At 48.3% G+C, this 22291-nt stretch overlaps 1 protein-coding gene across 1 annotated transcript in view; it reads right to left on the bottom strand.

Moving 5' to 3' along the window:
- The window catches only part of ALK (ALK receptor tyrosine kinase), a 728753-nt gene that overhangs the window by 116071 nt on the left and 590391 nt on the right, over positions 1–22291 (bottom strand). The window contains exons 7-9 of the mRNA XM_060027602.1: positions 12041–12172; positions 4187–4318; positions 1921–2021 (exon numbers count right to left, since the gene is read on the bottom strand). Coding sequence (XP_059883585.1) covers positions 1921–2021; positions 4187–4318; positions 12041–12172 — 365 coding nt within the window. The remainder of the gene's footprint in view (positions 1–1920; positions 2022–4186; positions 4319–12040; positions 12173–22291) is intronic.

The following is a 22291-nucleotide window of genomic DNA, read 5'->3' as shown; positions in this document are numbered from 1 at the left end:
CAAGTTCTGGAAAAGGGCAGGAAATAGCGGAAACCGCCCAGAGCAAATGTGACTGGAGGAATAATAGAACAGGCCAGTAAAACAAAACACCTGTTGAAGCTATTGATCAACCCAAAGGTTATTAGGGAAATGATGAAGTATTAGAAAAATACCAGTTTTACCTTGACATTTCTTTTTCTGAAATCAGCCTCATATTAAATCCAGTGAAGAATAAATTTAAAGATGAAATGCTTTTAAGGATCCCCCTCACCTCTCAGATGGGCCAACCAACTCTCCTCATTTAGATCTCCTCTTAAGAAGCTCCCTTTCTAGGTGCTGCTCTGTGGCACCCGAGAAATATCAATGATGACTGAGTAATTCCATCATCTGCACCAGAAAGCGTGGTTTCTCAAATACAATTTAACATAATGACTTTATTTATTTGTGCCCTGACTTCTTCAAGAAAGGATTTAAGGTGGCTCACAGAGATACACAAAACCTAGTCAGATAACATAAACTAGGAGAGGGTAAGGAAGATGGGGCAAACGTAGTTATAAAATTGAACCAGGAGTAAGGCTGCTACAAACTACACATCATGAACCCCTATTTGCCTACTGGGTAAAGCCTGAGATTTAATCTGACCATTCTTCTGATTTAAAAAAAAAATCATTGATACATCTCTTCCATTCTTTTTTTTTATGTTTGTGGGTTTTTATTTCACAAAAAGCCTGGAGGGCTTGAATTTGCCTGTACCCCTAAGCAGGGGGAGGCTCTTTCCTGCATCTCTGCTGGTCAAAGCCCCACCTGCCTGGGATTGCCGGCAGCCCCTCAGAGGGGAAGCGAATCTAGTCGGTTTCACAATGCCCACTGTTTCAAAGGGAACAAATTGCTCCAAGGGCACAGAGCTTTTCCTGAAATGAAGCCAGAAAGGTGTTTCACCTATGAGTTTCCAGAAAGAGAGGACAGACGAATGTAAACTCTGTGCTGGCTTTCTACTGTGTGCAAGGCGTTGACGCAGTGCTTGGTGGGAGTGCAGAGAAGCACAGGCATGGCCCGGCTCTCCAAGAGCATGGAGGCAGGTTTTTGGCTAAGTCCTCTTCCTCTCTCCCTTTCTCCTTTGCATAATTATACAGGGTACCAGAGACTGTTGGTTAACTATTGTAGTACCTACGTTGTGCCAGACCTTGTGATAAGCCCTTTACATATATTAACCCATTTAAGCCTCCCCTCCTTGGGGTAGGCACTCTTATTGTCTCTACTTTCCAGGTGGGGAAACTGTGGTCCTGAGAGGTTATTAGCTGATCAAACAAATTGTACAGCCAGTCAGTGATGGAACCTGACTTGGACTTAGGTAGTTGATTCCAGAGTCCACGAGCTTAATCACTGGGCCCTGCTGGGGTCTAGCACATCTCCTGGTCCCTAGAGAATGTGACCTTGTGTTAAGAATCATGGCACCTTCAGTCTTCACATTAAAGAGGTAACAGCTACACGAATCATTTGGTTAAGTGGCTCTGGAGGTACCTCACTGAATGCCATTGATGCCTTAGAGAAATTTATGTAAGTCAAAGTTTTGATGTTCTATAATATTTAAAATGTATTATAAGAGATTGACATTTTTAAAAAGGATTCTGTAGCAAGTCGCTGTTACCCTCCCCTGCTGTGCCTTGGAAATACTTTTTGGTTTTGTTTAAATCAAGGTCCTATTGCAAATAGTTCAGTGAAGCTGAGTATGGTGTTTAAGGTAAGATTCTCTGCAGATGGGACTTTACCACGTTGGTGGGTACTGTCTGCCTAGAAGTTGGCTCAAATGGCCCTCTTGTCCTCCTGCAAGAGAACAAGCAGCCCGACCGTCAGGCTACTTTGCTCATCTGTGTGGGTTCATCTGGAAGTGCCCAGAGGTGGGAGGAGAAGGCAGAGAACTAGAGGAACAGTGAGACTTGCCTCGCATGGAGAGTTCTTCATCGGTGCAGGAAACGTAGCGCTGGTCACCGTAGCACTTTCAGAGGTGGGGGCATCGGTGGTGCTGAGCAACAGGGCGTGGCCTGGGCAGAGAGGAAAAGAGTCAAAGACGCACCAACCTCGCACACTGAAGGGCCTCGGGGTGCAGGGTTAATGGGCCCTGCACCATGCTTCTCTAGCCTCAGGACATCTCTAAGGATACAGGTTTTCTGCGGCCTCTAATGGAGAAGACAGCCTGCTGACCACTGTCTACAAAACTTAGCTCATGCAAAGGTCTTCATTCCAAATGGCCTGCAATGCCCCAGCACCATACACCTGGGTTACTGCGTCCTTGATCTCCCAAGGTCACCAGCTTCAGCCCCTAGCCCGGGAGCTGCCTGAAGTATGCTGGACTCCCCCAGGCCCACCCCTGCCCCCCGTATCCAGTCATGCCAGCGCTTTGCCCTCCAATGGTCTCTAAACCTTCACTGTCTTCTCCCCTCTCCGGAGCCCAGGTCATCCTGTGCCCCATGCCCTGACCAGGAAGACTCACTTATTGTTTTCTAAGCACTGACCTGCCTGAAAACCTGGCAGAACATGAGCCCCAGCCCCACGTGGTGGTGGGAAGAAGCATCTGCAAACCTCCAGGAGTATTTTGTAGCTGGTAGGTGCTATGGAGATGGGGCCAGAGTGAGCTCACGACTTTTTAGGGGCCTCAGAGAACCCCAAGTAGGAACTCAGTCCTTCATTTCTATTTTTCTCTCTTAGCAAAGTCTTTATAGAGTTACTACCAAGTAACAAATTCAGGTGGGTCCAGAGCTGAGTAACTAGGCCAGGCCAGAAATCTTAGAAAGCACCCTGCCCATCCTTGAGGAGACATCAAGTGGCTGGGGTCATGTGACCCTGGAGAGAAAAGGCCTTTCGTGGTCGGTAGGTCATGATGGTTGTCTTCAAATATCTGAAGGGCTGCCTCTGTGGGAGAGGGTGTAGTCCAGTTCTGTGGGCTTCCAGGAGACAGAAATCAGGGCCAATGAGTAGAATTTACAGAGGGGTGGGGCTCGACGAAGAAAAGCGGTGTTTGATTCTGACCTGTTAAACAATGGAAAGGGCTACTTTTGGAGGCAGTGAGAGCCCTGTCACTAGAGGTATTCAACAGAGCGGTGAGGAGGCCGGGAGGAGAAGCAGGCGCTCTTGGCCTCTACGTCTGGGGAGGGCCCTGCAGCGCTCCCCTGTGGTGCCATGACTCAGCCTCCGTTTTAATGGGGCCCAAAGCCAACTCACTAGAGGCAGCCAGCTCTGGGGACCGAGGACAGGACTGCACGGGCTCTGAGACCCTCAGTGGTTGATCTGGACATTGTCTTCTCTCACATTTATCATTATTATGAATCCTTAAAGGAATCTGTAGGATGTATGATCGTTGCTTGGAAAGAGAGAAATTTTGGTACAAGGGACTCTAGCTCCACAAAGAGCAGGTAGATACAGGGGAGGGGAAGGGAGAGAGACGCCCCTGCCCGCCATCCTGCAGAGAAGTGGGCCCCAGGGCCTGCTCAGCCCTAGCAGTTGTGTACAGACCTAGGATAGGCCCATGGCTGGGTGGTCTGGCCTCTCCAGTTGCCCAGCTCTTGGAGATATGCTGGCCTCACAGACCTCCTCTGATCCCGAGGCCAGTTCCTCCGGGCGTGGAGTCAGCCCAGCCCAGCATGGGTGGCATCTCTTGGGTGTGTGGAGGCCCTCTGCCCCTCTGGCAGTCAAGCAGGGACTCTAATGAGGGGAGGGTGGGAGTTGCCAGGGGCAGCTGGATGCGGGGTTGGGGGGGTATGACCGAGGAAGGCGGGCCGCAGGCAATGGTCTAGATATGGGGCAAGGTTCCCAGGGCACAGTTCTGGGGCAAATGACGCAACGGCCTACCTGAGCCTTAGCCTCCCCGGTCATAAAGAGGGCTACAGTTTTCCTTATCTCTCAAGGATTTCTGTTCCTGATGCGTAATAGGTTTCAACAAACACTTGTCAGATGAATGGATTATTATTATTGCTGCTTTTATTCTTATCTTCCAGCTAATCCTTGATCAAAGTTCTCATTTTAAGGATCAAAAGGTGACATTAGCCTTGGCTTGATTCAATCATTCTAATGCTCAAGAGAGTGTGAAGAGGGAATTGTGTAGGTGTACCCCAGGGCAGGTCCTTGGGGGAGGTCCAGTGCCTCTGGGGTGGTACCCCAAGTCTATTGTCTGGCCAGGTGAGCACCAGGGGAAGGGAAGAGAGGGTGGTACCTTGGTGGTCCGGGAACCGGGCATCCTTTAAGGTCCTGACTTGCCACTGGGGCGTGTGGGGTGACAGTGAGCTTTGGGTCCAGCCACAGAATCCATCCTCGAAGTTGCAGTAAAAACCAGCAGGGAGTTTACCTTCAGGGAGAGCACAGGGGTACAGTCATTTCCAGGACTGCTAAAGGCAAAATATGCCAACAGCAAGTAAAGTTAGCCAGGCATGACCATCCTCGTTAATGATAGCTCCCCAGCCAGACCCTCAATGTCTAATCATGCTCATAGTGAAGAGAAGCCCAATCCCTAACTTGTACGTGTGCTGGTTTATACTTTTCTGATCTTCAAAAAATAATAATATGGGGTATTGCTAACCCAGTTTTATATATGAAAAAGCAGAGGCTCAGAGATGTTAAGCAACCTGACCAAGGTCACACAGCCGACAGGTAACCCAGCTGGGATTTGAACCCAGCTCTTCTGCTTTTAAATTCTGTGCTCTTTATACAGATCCACCATGAACATGATCCTAGAAAAGCCAGTGTATAACTCACTGAAAGGCATTTCTAATGGCACAATGATCAGAGTGTGGTGGTGGCAGTGGTAGTGTTGGCTGGGGGTTGGTTGGTTTGGGTCCCTCAAATCACCCCTGCGTGCAGAGACACATATTGCTCAAAACTATCTATTTGCTCACCTTTATTTCCCAACCCCCTTGCAGTTAAGTGAAGCCACATGGCTAGTTCTGGCCAATGACACGTGAGTGGAAGTGTTGTGCATCTCCTGTGGATTGAGGCTGTGAAAAGCCCTGGTGTCATTTTCAGACTCTCTCTTCTGCTAAAGCAGCCAAGGAGAGTTCTCGTTCCTGGTGCTGCTGCATGATGGCGGCGTTTCTGCCAGCACGAGAGATCCCAAGGAGTAGAGGCCCCTCCCACCCCAACGCTTAGTGGACAGGTGCCGTAAATGTTATGTTAGGCCACGGAAATCTGGAGATGGTTTATTACTGCCGCATAACCGAGCCTATCCTGACCAAGCAATCCCAGTCCCTGGGGCCTCTTTATATCATCTGTTGGCTCAGCATAAAGGGCCCTGTTAACGCTTTTCCCTACATCAGCCCGACCTCGGGTCCCATTAAAGAGGTCACAGTCAGTTCTATACACCATATATTTCCCCACTGCCCACAGAAGGAGGAGGACAGGAGGAGAGGGGTAGAGAGAGCTCCCTTGCTCCAGTTTACTTGGAGAATGGCTGCAGGGAAGGCTCTCAGCCCCGAGGAGCCAGTGGGCCATTCCAGGCGGCTACCCTGATAGTACCCAACAGCCCCGGCCAGGCCTGTCTCCACACAGCAGCTCTCGAGCCGGACCCACCGCTCTCAGTGTCCTTCCTCTGTCTCAGCCTTCTTGGCAACAGCAGGCTGACAAAGACGGCCCTACCGCTTCCTGGCTGTGACAGCACCTTAGTGAATTATTACTCATTTCTCCCTGATTCTCTGTGCATTTCACACAGAGGCAGAATTATAAATTAAAACAGGCTGTCACTGACTTTGAGCATCTCTTCCCATTTATACCCCCCTGAAGAAATCATCCCCCCCGCAAGCGCCGCATGTTCCCCTGATTAAAAATCCAAAAACTAAGGAGATCTATTTTATTTTTTATGCCCCCCTCAAGGGATCTCACATTCACTTCTTTAGCAAAAACTAACTGGTAGCTGGAAGTGACCTTCCACAAAGCGTCCTTCACACATATGCTTTAAACTGAATACCGTGATGGAAGATTCTAGCAGGCAATGGGCCCCTGGTAGAAGGAAGAGGCAGGGCTGAGCTGGGTCCTGCACAGTGTATCATTCCCTCCTTACCCTTTTAGGAGGTAGAGGCAGAGAACTTAGCCTGACTTATGGGTGTTGGTACCTCATCAGAACCGGACACCTGGGCTCTGGTCCTGGCCTCACTGCCTTCCGCTCTGTGACCTCAGGTAAGTCACTTCCTTCCTCAGAGCCTCAGCTCCCTCATCTATACAGTGGGGTAAGATTACTGTATATTTTGAAGGGCTGTTTTGAGGACAAAGTAAGGGAGAGAGAGTGGAAACATTCTGCAAACAGAGTTGAGCAAACATACAGCGGCGGTGGCGTTATTAATGATCACTCATACCCGGGACAGGGAAACTTAGCAGCAGGGGAGAGGCTGAAACTGCCAACACTGCCCTAGAGGCAGAGCCAGGTCCCTCAGCTGCCTCTCCGGAAATGCCTATGCCTCCCGCTGGGACAGGAATGAGGAAAGTCACTGGCACTCTCCACCTTCTGGAGGCCCGTCCTTGTCCCAGCTTGACAAAGGGTCCAGGGTGAGCTGGGAGTGGAAGCCCCTTTCTTTTTGGTTGACTGAATAAAAGGAGACGAGGTAGGCAAAAATAGTTAGGTCAACGGGCAATTTACGTGTCAATTAAAACCTTGAAGGGTGGGCAGGAGTGCCGAGAGGATTTCCAACACTGTAAGCACATCAGGGCATGTGCTCAGCAGGAACAGTCCTGAGGACGATGGTGGGGTGGGTACCAGCACCGAGCCCTTGGCAGATCAGGCCGGGTTGGGGAAATTGCTGGGAAGTCCACTGCTGAGCAGTGTTGGCGCCCAGTGTCGTGTCTAAGGTGTCACCCCCTTTGATCACCTGCTCAGTGCTTGGCACACTGTAGGACCGAAATACTTATTTGCTGAATGACATGGGAGTGGGTTCAGTCTCCTAACCCTTTGCCACTCAAAATGTGGTCCAGGGACCAGTCACATTTGCATCACCTGTGAGACTGTTAGACGTGCAGAATCTCAGGTCTCTCCTTCCTACTTCCCGACCTAGTGAATCAGAATCTGCATTTTTAATGCTCTCCAGGTGACTCCTTTGCACCTTAATGTCTGAGAAGCGCTGCTCTAACCCACCCCCTTCTTGGGCTGCAGCCAGTTATTCTGTTGGCTGGATGGCCAAATCGGCTGTGTGTGGGTCAATCAATCCCAGAACATTTGGCACTTACGACACCTGATTCCACTCTAAGAGACACAAATTGATAGAGTCATAGAGATGTGACCTTAGCACCAGCTGCCAGGAGCTGCCAAGTGTAAACTCCAGGCCAGATGACACTACTTCTTCTCACAACGTTGTTAACAATTTTTTTTTTTTTTTTTTTTTTTGCGGTATGCGGGCCTCTCACTGCTGTTGCCTCTCCCGTTGTGGAGCACAGGCTCCAGACGCGCAGGCTCAGCGGCCATGGCTCACAGGCCCAGCCGCTCCGCGGCATGCGGGATCTTCCCAGACCGGGTCACGAACCCGTATCCCCTGCATCGGCAGGTGGACTCTGAACCACTGCGCCACCAGGGAAGCCCCGCTGTTAACATTTTTGATAAATATGTGTTATACATTTCCTTGAAAATATAGAGTCATGGGAAAAGTGCTAGAAGAAATACATCAAAATATTATGGTTATCTCTGAATGTCTGAGAGGGAGGCTTATGGGCAATAATTATTTTCTCCTGTGTACTTTTTTGATTTTCCAAATGTTTTACAACCAACATGTTTTACTTTACAATAAAGAAATAAACTTTTAAAAAAACCTGTTTTTGCCTGATAGGAAGTGTATGCCCACCAAACCGATGAGATTATTGAGTACGTGGAGGGGGACTGAGCTGCCTGCAATACTGAGAGAGTCAATGACCCATCCAAGGGATGAAGCGGGGCCACCTGACCCTTTTCTGGGGCACTGCATGCCGTTGAGGCCATTGCTCAGGACACACAGGGAACCTTGAAGACACCCTTCAGTGGGTTACAGCATCCTGGAATGTAAACATGGATCGGCAATGTTTAATTAGAAAGAGAAGGTGTGCGGTGTATGGTGTGTGGGCTTGGAGGACGGGGTGTGAATGGATCGGATGGAGAAGGGCAAGGGCGGTACCACCTCCATTTCAGGTCCCCTACTTGTCCCAGCCAGAAATGTCCCACAAGGTTGCGTCTGGTAATCTGAATGAAGCTGTAGTGTGTGCGTGTAATTCCTTCTAGAGAAAATGTGGGGGGCTGAGGCTGGGAGTTGACAGGACACAACCTACGTTTCCCCTCCAAATTCTAGCCGTGGCAGTTTTTTGTTGAAAACTCTCGCTCAAGATTACTGACCCTCATGGGGGTTCCTTAGAAGACCTGGACATCCCCAACAGGCTTAAAGTGACCACTGCTCAGAGAAAATGTTCTAACAGGTTCCAGACCACCTGGGAAGGACCAAGTGAGGTCAAGAGCACTGCCCTTAATGCATCATGGGCGTCAGCACGTCAGCGGGCATCATGTTCCAATTCATATTAGAAACGAGGAAAGTGAGGCCTAGAGGGTGGAGATGAATGATCTGAGTATCCCCCAGAAGAGCCCTGGACCTTCCCTGCCTTTTCCTCATCCCTTCATCCTGGGTAGATATGTAGTGAAGGCTGTGCTAGAAACTGCTGGAAACTCACGAAACAAGTGAAACTGGCTTGCGGTGATTAAGAGCATGGGCTTTGGAATCAGACTGGGTCTGAATCACTGCTCAGCCACTGGCTAACAGTCTGATCATGGACTAATCTGGTTCCTCATCTGTAAGATGGGCATAATAGCATCACATAGGATTGCTGTGAGGGTGAAATAAGTTAACGCACGAAGAGTGTTTGGAGCAGCTCCTGGCATATAGAAAGTACTCAATAATGTTAGCTGCTACTATTATTATTGTTGTTATTTTCATGGGGATGGTTTCCAGAATCAACATCAGCCAGTGTGGTAGGGAAAACAGCAAAAATGCCAGAGAGAGTGGGGCGCCCAAAAAGGAAAAGGATACTTGCTGAGTACTGCCAAGGTCAGAGTGGCCAAAAGATTGGAAGAATCCTCCTTCTAACTGAACTCCCCTTCCCTTCTAGCAACCGACTTCTGTAGCAAAGAGCTCCATGGGGGTGTTCTTCAGGGCGGAGTGGTCATTCTGACAGCTGGTCAGAACAGCTTTTCAAGTGTGGTTGAAAAGCCTTCTGGGCTCCAGGCACCTGCCTTCCTTACTGGGACCAGGCTGCCCTCAAGCTTGGAGTTGGCTCTGAAAACACATTAATGGCAAGCCCCGAAATGGTGGGAAAGTGCCCTAAGTCCACAATAATGGGCTGGATCCTGCAGGCTCCAAGCTCTAATCATGGCTCTGTTCCTGACATGCTGTGTGACCCTGAACAAATCAATTACCTTCTCTGTGCTTTCATTTCCCCAGTTGTAAATCAGGACATGGACTCCCTGACCTGTGTCTCAGCTGGGAAGTGGGTATCAAAAACTTTAAAAAGGCCAAAACAAAGTCACACAGCTCAGAGGCACTGCTGGAAATAATACAGAGACAAATAACTAGAGAGACACACAGACAGGTCCCTGTCCAGGGCAACATGGGCAGGCCTAGCTTCCTCTTGGTCCATGTGTGTAGTGAGAGCTCCGAGAGGAAGCCAGGAGCAGAACAGTGCGGAACAAGCAAAGGGCTTTACCTGCAACTCTTTCCTGAGCTTTATCTGACCAACCACTATTCCATGATTATTGGAAAACTTCATCGGAATGTTTTGTAAAAAAGGACGATTTTCAAATTGAAAAATGGATTTCTTTATAGTTTCATTTAAAAAGGAATAAATAAAACCTTTCTTTCCCTAAGGGAAGATCTGTCCTCCAAATGACCTGGGGGACACTGTTACCTTCTTAAAAGCTATTTGGCAGGTCACAGCATCTTGGGGCCGGTGTATCTGAGGGGAGGGGCATTTGTTGGGTGTCCGAGTCCCACAGCACCCCAGGCTGCTGCATCCTTTCCCAACCACAACACCCTTGTTTCACTCCCTGCCCCTGTGTTGGATTTACAGCACTACAGGGACAGATGCCGTGTTACTTGTCCCTGCTCCAGGATCTAGTTTACTTTTTAGCTCATTATATATGTGTGCTAGAAGTGTCCGTGGTTTCCCTGGAAAAAACTTCTAGAGTGTTTACTCCTTGCCAGGGAGCAGCTGAGAACACTGTCTTCAAGTGGAGGGAGCACTGTGCTGGGAGTCTAACTCTGCCCTTGACTACCAGTGCGACCTCAGCAACCGGCTTCCTCTAGGGAACCCAGGTTTCCCAACCCATTTATTCATTTTGATCAACAAAGAGTCAATGAGCACCTATGCTGTGCCAGAAATCGTTTGAGATCTTGGTATGGGGAAGAGTACTAGGCCCACTCTGTCCACAGTGAGGGAGAGAGACATGGAAGCCACCTCCATGAAATGTGACGGATGCACACACACTAGGAGAGCTAACATAAAAAGGCAGATAGGGCTTCCCTGGTGGCGCAGTGGTTGGGAGTCCGCTTGCTGATGCAGGGGACGCGGGTTCGCGCCCCGGTCCGGGAAGATCCCACATGATCCCACAAGATCCCACAAGATCCCCGGGAAAAGCTCTCTCACGGCTGGGCCCGTGAGCCATGGCCGCTGAGCCTGCACGTCCGGAGCCTGTGCTCCACAACGGGAGAAGCAACAGCAGTGAGAGGCCCGCATACCGCAAAAAAAAAAAAAAAAAAAAAAAGGCAGAAAAGAGTAAGTTTTGCTGAGGATATGGAGAAATGGGAATCCTTACACAATACTGGTGGGACTGTCAGATGGTATAGCCATTCTGGAAAGCAGCTTGGAAGTTCCTCCAAATGTTAAATATAGAGTCACCATCCGACCCAGCAATTCTACTCCTAGGTAGGAAATTTCGTTTCCAAGAGAAATGAAACATCTGTCTACACAAAACCTCATACATGAATGTTCACAGCAGCATTTTTCATAATAGCCAAAAAGTGGAAACGACCCAAATGCCCATCCGTTGATGAATGGATCAACAAAATGTGGTACAGCCCTACAATGAAATATTTTTTGGCGATAAAAAGGAATGAAGTACTGATATATTCTACAGCACGGATGGGCCTCAAAAACATTGCGCTAAGTGAAAGAAGTTAATCATAAAAGACCTCATATTATATGATTCCATTTATATGAAATGCCCATCTGTAGAAACAGTAAGTAGATTAGTGGTTACTTAGGGCTAGGCAGTGGGTGAGGGGGTCGGTCGGGGGGAGGGATTGGAGGTACATGAGGAGAGATTGCGAGGGGTTTCTTTTTGGAGTGATAAAAATGTTCGAAAATTAGATTGTGGTGATGGTTGCTCAGTTGTGACTACACTAAATCGTACACTTCAAACGAGTGAATTGTATGGTATGTAAATTATATCTTTAAAAAGCTGTTAAAAAGTAATAAACGTTACGGTGCATGGATTCCAGGGGGCGGGTTCCAGAGGGAGAAGAACCAACTATACTTGTGGGAAATGGTCAGAAGAGGCTTCCCAGAAGGACTGACTCTTGAGGTGAGTCTTGAAGGAGCAGATATGACTTAAGATGGGAAAGGGCATTCTGGGGAAAGGATAGGACACAAACAAAGCCAGGGAGGTGTGAGGGAGCTGAGAGGTGGTTTGATATGGCTGGAGCTGGGGTACATGGAAGGTTGCGGGGAGGAGGGAGGCAGGTGGGTGATGAAAGAAAGGCTTAAAATGTGACGGAGGTCCTGGCGTAGAGGGCTTCTCATGTCACGTTAGAGTTGGGCTTTAGTCTGCACTTTTTCTCTATACATGAGGCTATTGAGAGCAAAACTTATAAGATCTTGCTTGGTTCTTAATTATATGCTGTTTCTAGACCATGGGTCTTAGCCCTGTCTTTTGAAGACTGTGTAGCTTTTGAAAGTTGCCACCAGAAGGACACAAGTGGCCCTGGTCATAAGGGAGGTCATTCAAGCCTCTGATGGTGGGGGAAGGAGGGCATGTGGGCATGGGTGGGGCAGGGCGGGCGAAGCAGCCCCATTTACTCACTGCACAGCTGGCCCTCATCTTCTCCCTGGGCACAGTCCCGGTGGAAGTCGCAGGCCTGCCCGAGCTGGAGGACTGTTCCGTTCCAGCAAGTGAAGGAACTCTGCAAGGCCATCTTGGAGCCCGGGGATGTTCCTGGAGAGCACACAGAGACACATGACACTGGTCAGCTTGGGTGGCCCCGTGGGAAGGCTGCGGGGAGAGCATCCCTCCCACGCCGTTCACATCTCAAGGTCTGAGACTACCCCATTCTCATCTGGCCGAAACCAGGGTCAACACCAGGAGGCTAAGAGGAAGTCAAAGGCCTAACCCCCCAGCCCCCTGGCTGTGATGTGAGTAGTAGAGTGGGCCGAGGTTTGAGCCATGTTCCCTAACACTTTGGGGTCCTCCAACCCACGGCTTTAGTGTGCCAGGTGGACAGCTACAGGTGGAGTCTCATCTGCACACAGACAGCTTTCCCCTCAAGGTCAAATTTGGGGTACCAACAGGCATATCTGGTCCAGTATATCGTCCCCATGCTCTTGACCCCAGATTCCACCACTGGAGTGACTAAAACACACAGCACTTCCTGTTTTGAAATGAAAAGAACGCCGTCGTAAGAGCAGGGCTCTGGGCCCTGGATCGGCTCCTCCATGAATGGCTGTGTGATGCTGACCCTGTTCCTTCTCTTTCTGGCCCCCTGTCTCCCCATCTACAAAAGGAGGGGTTTTTATGGTATTTCCAAGGCCTTGTCTGATTCTGAAATTCTTATATAAGTCATATTATCCAGTGGAGGAAGGGAGAGGGGGCAGTTTATAGCAAACATATTAGCAGATATATGCTTTTGTATCAAGAATGATGAGTTATGATAATTTATTAACCTGTGACCTCAGAGAGCCAAGCTTCAGCTGGCCTGGCCCAGCCTGCCTACTGAATGGGTCCCTTGCCTGGGGACCGCCTAGCAAGGGCCTGGCTGGTATTTCTGACTGTGCCTCCTGATACCCAGCCTCGGTTGGTATGGGATGGGGGAGCCTCTAGCCCCTGTGGAGATGAGAGGGCAGGGCCCACCTGGGTTGACCTCCTATCCCCACCCCCCAGGTCTGGCTGCCTTGCTCTCTGTCCTATTTCCTAGCTCTATCCCGATGGTAGCTAGTGCCTCAACAGTCCTCCCACCCCCATACTACCTACCTCAATGCTCAGCTGGGTGGTGGAGAGGATGAACCAGGACCCTCACCTGGCCAAGCCCCACAGCTTCTCTGGGCCTCACATGAGGGGCGGGCTTCTTTAACCCTGGCTGTGAAATTAGACTCTTCTTTACTAAATTTTATTTTAATAAAACCTGACAGCTGATTGTGATGTGGGACTCTCCAGGTTAGATGATCTTTAAAATTCCATGATTTTCTGGTTCCCAACAGCACTGAAACTAACATCAAGTCCAGCCTCTTTACTTCTAGAATCTCTCTGTATACCTCAGCCCATCTGGTTCTGTAAAGAAGCCAGGCAAGTCTTAATAGTGTCCATTTCCTAAGTGGGGAAATGGAGTCAGAGTGGTTAAGTGACTTGCCTAAGGTCACACAGCTGATAAGTGGGATTTAGACCCAGCTTGTCAGACTGCAAAGCTGGCCTCTCCATCTCATGGAAGGGGGTGTTGGAGGTGGCCCTGGGCCCTCTTTCACAGGCTAGTCCAGATAAGGCTCAATGTGTCAGCTGATGGCGGATGGCTACCTGGCATTGTCAGACCAGCCTCCAGCCTGGCTGGGCGTTCTCAGTAGTTCCTGGGCATGGGAAACACAGGCCCTTCTTCTTTCAGGGAATCACATCCAAACCCTTTAACCTGTTCTTAAAGGTCCTTTGTGATGTGGGCCCAAATTTCCTTTCCCGTCTCACCTCTCTCTGTCTCTCCCCATGAACACTGTGCTCTAGATGCATCTGGCATTGGTTCGTTGCAACCTGGCACTAGAACACACGTGTATGCTCCCATCTTCTCCACTAAGCTGCTTGAGTCTCTGTGTGTTCCCAGCCCTAGCCAGTGCCTGGCCCCTGGGAGGGTTCACAAAAACCCTGCACATTAGGTTATGCTTCTGTGGCTGGCTGAATAATGCTGTGTCCCCCCACCCTGCCCCAATACCCATATCCTAATCCCCCAAACCTGTGAATATGTTACTTTATGTGGTGAAAGAGACTACTGGTGAGATCAAGACAAGGATCATGAGGTGGGAGATTATCCTGCTTATCCAGGCGGGCCCAATATAATCACAGGGTTCTGATAGGAGGGTGACAAGAAGGTCAAAGTACGAAGTAGACCTGGTGATAGCAGCAAGAGTTTGGAGTAATGTGAGGAAGACGTCGACGTATTTAGGATAATAAGAAAAATTCTCCTTCACTTTTGCTTGGTGATTTCTAGTTTCCAAAGTATTTTTTCCTATGCCTTGTACATGATCACGAAATACAGTTAGGACCTTATGGCCCTCATTCCCAGCCCGACCGAAGAAAACATGAGCCACATAAAACGCCTGTCAAGCCTTCCTCAACTTGGAAACAAATGTAAGCTGTGTCCTGTTTTCTTCACACCTTATGATTAGGCCTTGTTTCTCATCGTGTGTTTTCACGAACACATGCACGTTTCATATACCACTTACTTGTCATTCCCCAAAGAGCTTTTACTTTTACAGTTTCTTTTACTTTCCTTCACTTGAAAAATATATGCCTATTGTCTAAAGTTCAAAACCAGGGTAAAAATCAACAAAACAATGCCCAGAATCCCACTATCCAGAAGCCGTCATTTTTTTACATCTCGGTAGATTTCTCTTTCGTGTTTTTTGGCCTGTGCTTTAAAGGTGTGTATAGTTGTGTCATATATGTATGTTGCTTAAATTAATTAAAATTATATCACAAGCTTTTCCAAGGGCTTAAAAAGTCCTCATAAGAATACTTTTTAATGGCTATAATACTACGTGATACGTACCATAATTTATTTCAACATCAGTCAATGACTGCAGTGTTAGATTGTTTATAATAACACTTTGAAGAGTATCTTTGAGCATAAACTTTCACCCGCTTTTCAGATTATTTTCATAGGATAGATTCCCAGAAGTGGAATTACTGAATCAAAGGGTATAAACATTTTAAAGGCCCTTGACACATATTGCCAAATTGCTTTCTAGAAATTAATCCAATTTACACTCTCACCAGCTGTGTTCATACATGCATGTTCCTCTTACTACATCCTGGCCAACCCTGAATATTATCACTATTTTTAACTAAAAGTATCCCCCTGCTGTTTTATTTGTATTTCTGTGATTGCGAGGGTGAATATTTTTTTGCACGTGTTATTAGCTTTATTTTACTCTGATTTTTAGGGAATTGCCCACTTCCTTTTGCCAGTTTATCTGTTAGGGTATTCACGTTTTCCTATTGAATTGTACGACATTATTAATAAGGATGTGAAACTATTTATTACATGCTTCACATTTTCCCCCAGTATTTTACGTGTATTTTCATTCTGTTTATAATGATATCTAGGAGTTTAAAATTTGTATGTAATCTAAACCTAACCATATTTTCCTTGGTGATTTCTTCTTCTTCTTTTGCACCTTAGAGAATTTGTTCCATGTGGGGTTGGTAGGTAACGTGTGGGTCGCCTTTCGTAGGTCTTGGTTTGCTCTCTCATTGCTAAGGTTGCCCTCTCATCAGGGAACGTCTTCCACCAACTCCTCCTCTTTCAGCAATGGGGATACAGATCTCAGCCCCTCATTTGTGACATTTTCATGGACTCTCCCATTCTCTCCCCATCCATGGACTGTCCTTTCCCCTGGGATACCACAGCACAGTACTTCTTCTTGCATTTAACTTGGCAGACGTTCTGCTGATACGTTATAACCAGCTGTTTGCATGCCTGTCTTCCTCACCAAACTCTAAGTGACTTGAAGGAAGGGATCAAGTCTTATCTCCATGAATCTATAACAGTACCTTGTATAGAGGTCTCCCCACCCCAATATTTGGGACTTGAACTTATCCATTGAAGCTATCATCATGCCCATTTTATAGTTGAGAATACAAAGGCTCTGAGTGGTTACATGGACTGCTGGAGAGATTGGTGGAAACCCACATTTTCACATCTTGTTCTCTATCCTTTGTACCGTGTCTGTCTATGGGGTCCCCCCTCCCCAGGTGATGAGTGTCCTCAGGAGTGGTGATAATGGGTATGAAAGGGCAGGGAGTCAGTATCCCTGCCCTTTACTCCCAAACCTGGACAAAGAAGGGGTCCAGTCGTGGGAGGGGTGTGCCGCTTCCACTCTCTGGATGCCCCAGTGTTTATCCCCAGGACCTCTCTGTTGCACAGCCACAGCCCAGAGAAGTCAGCCCCTTAGGCCCTGCTTCTACCTGCCCCTCCCTACCTCCTCTCCCTGGCTGGCGACGTACAGCCTCCTCCATACCACAGGGAACTTTATGCTTGTGAGAGATTCAATTAGATGGATGCCTAGTACTCTGATCTCTTCTAGCAGCCCAAACTCAAAACTAATGAAGCACAACAAAAAAACAACTGCTCTGTCTTCTCCAGTTCTTTTTTTTACGGGCCCCATAAATTCCAAGGAGGAAAGTACCCTTGGTGAATGGTTTTAATCAAGGGCCTGAGTTTCTGAAACAGCATCCTTTCTGTGGTTGTGAAATGATTGTTCTGGCTTGTGGAATAGGGTAACCTGAGGCCCTGGATGGTCACAACCTGCTCCAATGCAGCAAGGAAGGGGCAGAGCTTAGACAAGAAGATCCAGCACCCACTTTCTTCTGGCACATCCTGATGCCTTCCCACCACGAGTGCCTGTGATTCCTGGAAACCACTGAAACACCAAATGCCCTAATCACAGCAAGATTAGGGAGAGCTAAGATCAAGCCACTCTGGGGAGAACTCTTGCCTGGGGACCTTTTGTTAGCAAGGGTCTTCTGTACGGAAATTTATTTATTACCTTTGAAAAGGTAGCTCTTCCCAGAATAACAATATAAGTCACTGGGGGTAGTAAACTGTCACCATTCCTTACCTTTGTATAGCATTGTAAGAGCTTACAATGTGCTTTCCTAATCCTTCTCTCTTTGAACTTCATAAAAAACTGGTAGAATAGTTATTATTATTCCCATTTGATTAATCAGAAGACTGAGGACTCAAGAGATTAAATAATGGATAGAGAAATGCTTTCTAAGCAGTAAGGCGCTACAAAATGCAACCAATTGCTTGCTAGGTGCTTTGCCTGAGGTCTCACAGCTAGTAAACCACAGGGAAGGCCCAGAACCTGGTCAGATGATCCCGGGTGGGGTTCTTCTCCCATCACTTGGATTAGATCGTCTTCTGGAGCAGCACCCTGACGGCCCAGCGAGTCACTTTGGAAGTTGGAAATACTGTTGATGTTCAGGGCCCACCTGGACCAATGAAACCAGTATCTTTGGAGGACGGGCCCTTGGCACTGGTGGTTTTAAAAGCTCTGGGCATGATTTTCATGAGCACAGGGTTGAGAACCACTTCCTTGGAGGCTGGCGGATTTGCCCCTGAGCACCTGTGTGTCTTAGGTGGGTCTTTTACCCCTTGGGTTCTCCACTGCCCCCTGGTACAATGAGGGGGGGTGGCCTCAAACCCGACCTCCAAGACCCCTTCCATCTTCGACATCCTGATTCTGCAGTTCTGAGCAATGGTTGTTGGTGGCTCTCTGTTTACAGGGTTGACCTGGTATAGTGTGTGTCGTCTTTATTAATGCTGACCATTTAATGACTTCCTGGAGCCTGCTGCCAAGTCACTCACCCACCAAGCTTCCCCTGGTTTCCTCATGTTGGCTTTTCCTGTCTCAGTCATCTGTCATTTGCATCCTGGAACATCTCTCCTGAAACAGCATGACACTTGCTTGCCCATTTCTCTCCTCTGGGTGCAGTAGAAATCGGTTCAGATTTGCACCTGAGACACGTGTGGCCTGGGTGAGGTTACATGAACCTCTATTTGACACCATGGGTGACTAACTGGGTTCACTCGCTGGGAGTGATTCCTTCTCCCTAATTGCGCATTCAAAACAGAAACCCACACATACTCCCCTCCTTCAATCATGTCTTGGAGATTTGATGCTACAAAATCTACACAACTCTCTTAACTCAATTTTTTTTAAACAAATGTCAAGTTTTAGGGCACTTAATTAATTTTTAATTACGGTGATTTATGTAGCATTAAAAAAGGCGCATTTGTATCAGCTTTCAGGCCATCTCCCACCTGCTTGCTCTTGCCTAACTAATGACACTCATTAAAGGGGGAAAAATTGAGTGCTGCATCAGTGAGAAGGGGGTCTTGCTCTTAATTAAAGAGAAGGAGAGATGACGTGTGGGAGGAGGCTGACTTCCACAGCATAGGGAGGTCAGGAGTGGGGCTGGCTGGAGCCCAGAGGCTGGGCCAGGCTCCCAGTGGAAACTTACTGCTTCGCGGGACGAGGAGAATCCGGTGCTCAAGGGTAAAGAAGCCCAGAGACACGAAAATGGATGGTGACATGATGAGGACGTAGCCACAGTGCTCACAGGCTAACAGCCGCCGCCTCTGCGTGGACGTTAATGGGGATGTTGGAAGGTCTGAGAACTGTGTAAATTAAGCCTGGCAGAGACCAGTCCTGCCGAGGGCTTTGGCCTCATAAATTGTAGTGTGGACAACCTCATTAAAGAACTGGCATCTTGGGTTCCTACTCAAAATATAAATCGGTGAGGAGAGGGCCCGGCTACAGAGGGCCCAGCGGGCTGGGTGAGGAAGTGCTGTGCTGGAAGTCTGGAGAGCTGGTTCGAGGCCTCGCCTTTTGCCACGAGGCCTCTGGGGCCATGAGCAGGTCACTCCTCTGGGCCTCAGTTGCCTTGTTTGTAGACTCTCCGCAGCCAGCCACTCACATGGACCACGGGCTTAGGCTACTGCCTTGATGGTGCGTCTGTAGACCCTCTGCATCCGTCACATGGAGCTTGGAAATCAGGCTGCTTCTGGGGCCCCACTGCAGACCTACAGGGTCAGAACATCTCGGGGGGACTCTGGATCCAGCATGTTCCACAAGCTCCCTGGGTGAAAACTGGGTGCACCACAACCTGAGGACCTCTAGTGTTAGGGAAATGAATGGATCTTCAGTTCCTTCTCCCCTTGGAAGAATCCCAAGCCTTCCAGCACCACCCTCTCTCTCACCGGACAATTCCTTCCTTGGTTCAGAGCTGTCAGAGCTCCTTTCATGCCTAGATTCCATTTCTGTTATGACTCCAGCAGGCCCAAGGCACCACTTCGTTAGTTTGTGTTGAAGAGACCCCTAAGGTACAGAGAAACTAACACTAGCTACCAGTCTTCTCTTCTGCTAGCTAGTGGTGTGAACCCTGACACAGCTCACAGGCTTCTCTCTTCTGCAAGTTGGAGAGGCTATCTAATTTACAGGATTTCTGTGAGGATCAAATGACATTGGGTACATAAAACAGTATGTGGGGTTCTTATGAGCTAATTTTAGAGAGTGTCCCAAGGAGTTTGGGAGAATTGGCCATGGAAGTTGGGTGGGAAGTGGTCAATGGAGGGGTTGGACAGGCCAAATTTGGGGGACAGAGAGCACCTTTGGGGATCCCTCACATCGCACAGTAGAGGCGACGATCTACAGGGCCAGACCTTTTCAGCAAAGCAGTGGCAGAAACAAACGCAATGGTAATTTGCAACATAAATAATAGCTATGAAGAGTAATTGCAATGATGAATTTTCAAGATTATTTGTCTCTGGAGTCACCCCTACCACCAGTTAGCTTTCTGAGCCCAGCTCCTTTCGGGTCCGAATCCAAACCTTTGCTGGTTTCCCCGGGATTCAGTCCAAATTGAGGCTTAGCACACCCGGAACAGCCCACTTCCCCAGATCACCGTGTTCCTTTGCACCTTCAGCTCAAGACCATGACTTGCGGTGTTTTGAACACGCAGCCACGGCTTCAGCCTTTGTGTAAGCCGATTGGGTGGGCTAGAATCATCTTCTCCATCTGAGCAACTCCTCCTAACTCAGGTGTAACCTTCCCCAGCTGCTTGTTCTTCTCTCTTGAAGGAAGACATGTGCCTCCCTCTGGGGCGCTCTGGCAATCGCTATACACCTGTAACTGTGAACTCGTCTCTCACATTGGGCAATTATGTCCGCATTGCTAGCTTCTCCCACTAAATTCTAAATTCTTTGAGGCAGGGGGTCTGTCGTACTTATTTTATCTCCTGGAGAGTGCCTGGCACATGGCAAGCGCTAATGAATGCATGTTGAAGTACAAGAGAGATCACCAGGTTTAAGCAGAAGAACAGGGTGAGGTAGGATTTCCTTGCATTCTGGAAACTGCTAATTCCTTTAGGTTATACTGTAGCAATTCCACACACACATCCCCCCGCAGCCAAATCCCATTCAAGCTTACAATTATTGAACGACTATGTTCAGAGCTTCTACTAAGAGCCTGGGGTTAGAATAGTGAACAGAGGGTGACATGGGTGACCTAGTTTGATAGGTGGGCCATGGGAGCCCTCTCTGGGGAGGAGATATTTGAGCTGATACTGAAAAATAAGAGAAGTCAGCCGTGTGAAAAGGCTGTGGAGGAGTAGGGAGTGCATTGCTGGCGGTGAGAAATGACGCTAATGATCTAGGAACAGAGCAAAGGCCAGTGTGGCTCAAAAAGTCACAAAGGGTTGGGTCATGAAGGGTCACTGGGGAGGAAGGTCGAGGCCTAGTTGGGCAGGATCTTGCAGGCTGTGAGGAGGGGTGTGAATTTTGCTTAAGGGGTTTAGGCAAGAGACTGAAAATAATGTCATTGATTTTTTTTTTTTTTTTTTTTGCGGTACGCAGGCTTCTCACTGTTGTGGCCTCTCCCGTTGCGGAGCACAGGCTCTGGACGCACAGGCTCAGCGGCCATGGCTCACGGGCCCAGCCGCTCCGTGGCATGTGGGATCTTCGCTGACCGGGGCACGAACCCGTGTCCCCTGCATCGGCAGGCGGACTCTCAACCACTGCGCCACCAGGGAAGCCCTGTCACTGATTTTTAAAGAGGTCATTCTGAGCGATTTAGGGAGAATGGATTAGAGAGGGCAATAGAAGTGGGAAAACAAGCTCATAGACCATTGTAAGTGACCAAGCAGGTGATGGAGGCAACCTGCCTGAGCCTGCTGGTGGTGGAGCTGGTAAGAAGTGAGTGATGTGAGCTTCATGTTGGAGGTGACCCTGACAGGACAGGCTGATGGCCTGGAGGTGAGGCTGAGGGAGAGGGGACATCAAGGATGGTGCTAGGGTGAAAGCATGGTTGCCAGCTGACATGACAGAGCTGGTTTCAAAATCCCAGTTCCTCAGGGTTGGTCTTCATATAAACTTATGAAGAACCACAAGGATTCCTGCAGGCCATCAGTAGGAAAGCAGTATGTGTTTCATTTCTGCGGTTGAGCTCTCCTAAAAAATTAAAAATTTTCTCTCTGTAGCCTCAACACCCCTTGATTTTGTTGCATGGTCCTTTTCCCAAGGTTTCTCTATGTGACATTCATCTTCATTGCTTTGCTGAAAAGACAAAGCAATAATTTTATTTTTAATGTTATAAATGACCTCGGTGCACATTTACCATTAATCTCCCTAAAAAGCGATGACATTTAACCATTCTGCACCACAGCTCCCCATACACTATGTCATTTTCTCCTCTTGCTTGTTCAGTAAACAATGAACAATTCCAGTTGCACCTTGGAGAATTAATACTAATCACAAACAAATTACATCTACAATGAGACCACTGGAGGGACTATGCAGATTACACAGTGGAGAAGGCTGCTTGGGATGGAGAGCGAGGGGGAGTAGAGATCATTCAGGCTGGAGGAGTAGAGACAGGAACGCTGATTAGGGGGAGTGGTCCCATGAGGCACCTCCACAGAAGGGAGTCGGGGAGATTCGACTTCTTGAAGACAGATGGGAGGTCATCTTGCCTCCATTCCATCCATGGAAGCCATGGTGGAAGGAACGGCTGCTTGATGAAGAGACAAGATAGCCATTGGGTGCTGATACAGATATCAGTCACGATGAGAATAACTACCACCCTCACCATTCGCAGAGTGCTTATCATCTTCTAGGGACTGTGTTAAAGGCTTTCTACGCATTATTTTATTTAGACCTACAGCAACTTTATGAAGTAGTTATTATCTCCAATTTACTGAGAAGGAAACTGGAACCCAAGGTCATAGAGACAGATTTGATGTCTACCTGACTCTGAAGCCCATGATCTTAATCAATATGCTAGACCTACCAGGTGG

This window comes from Delphinus delphis, chromosome 12, assembly GCF_949987515.2.
Source record: "Delphinus delphis chromosome 12, mDelDel1.2, whole genome shotgun sequence".
Classification (NCBI taxonomy): domain Eukaryota; kingdom Metazoa; phylum Chordata; class Mammalia; order Artiodactyla; family Delphinidae; genus Delphinus; species Delphinus delphis.
Note: the sequence above shows the minus strand (reverse complement) of the source record. Positions and strands in the feature narration are given on the sequence as shown.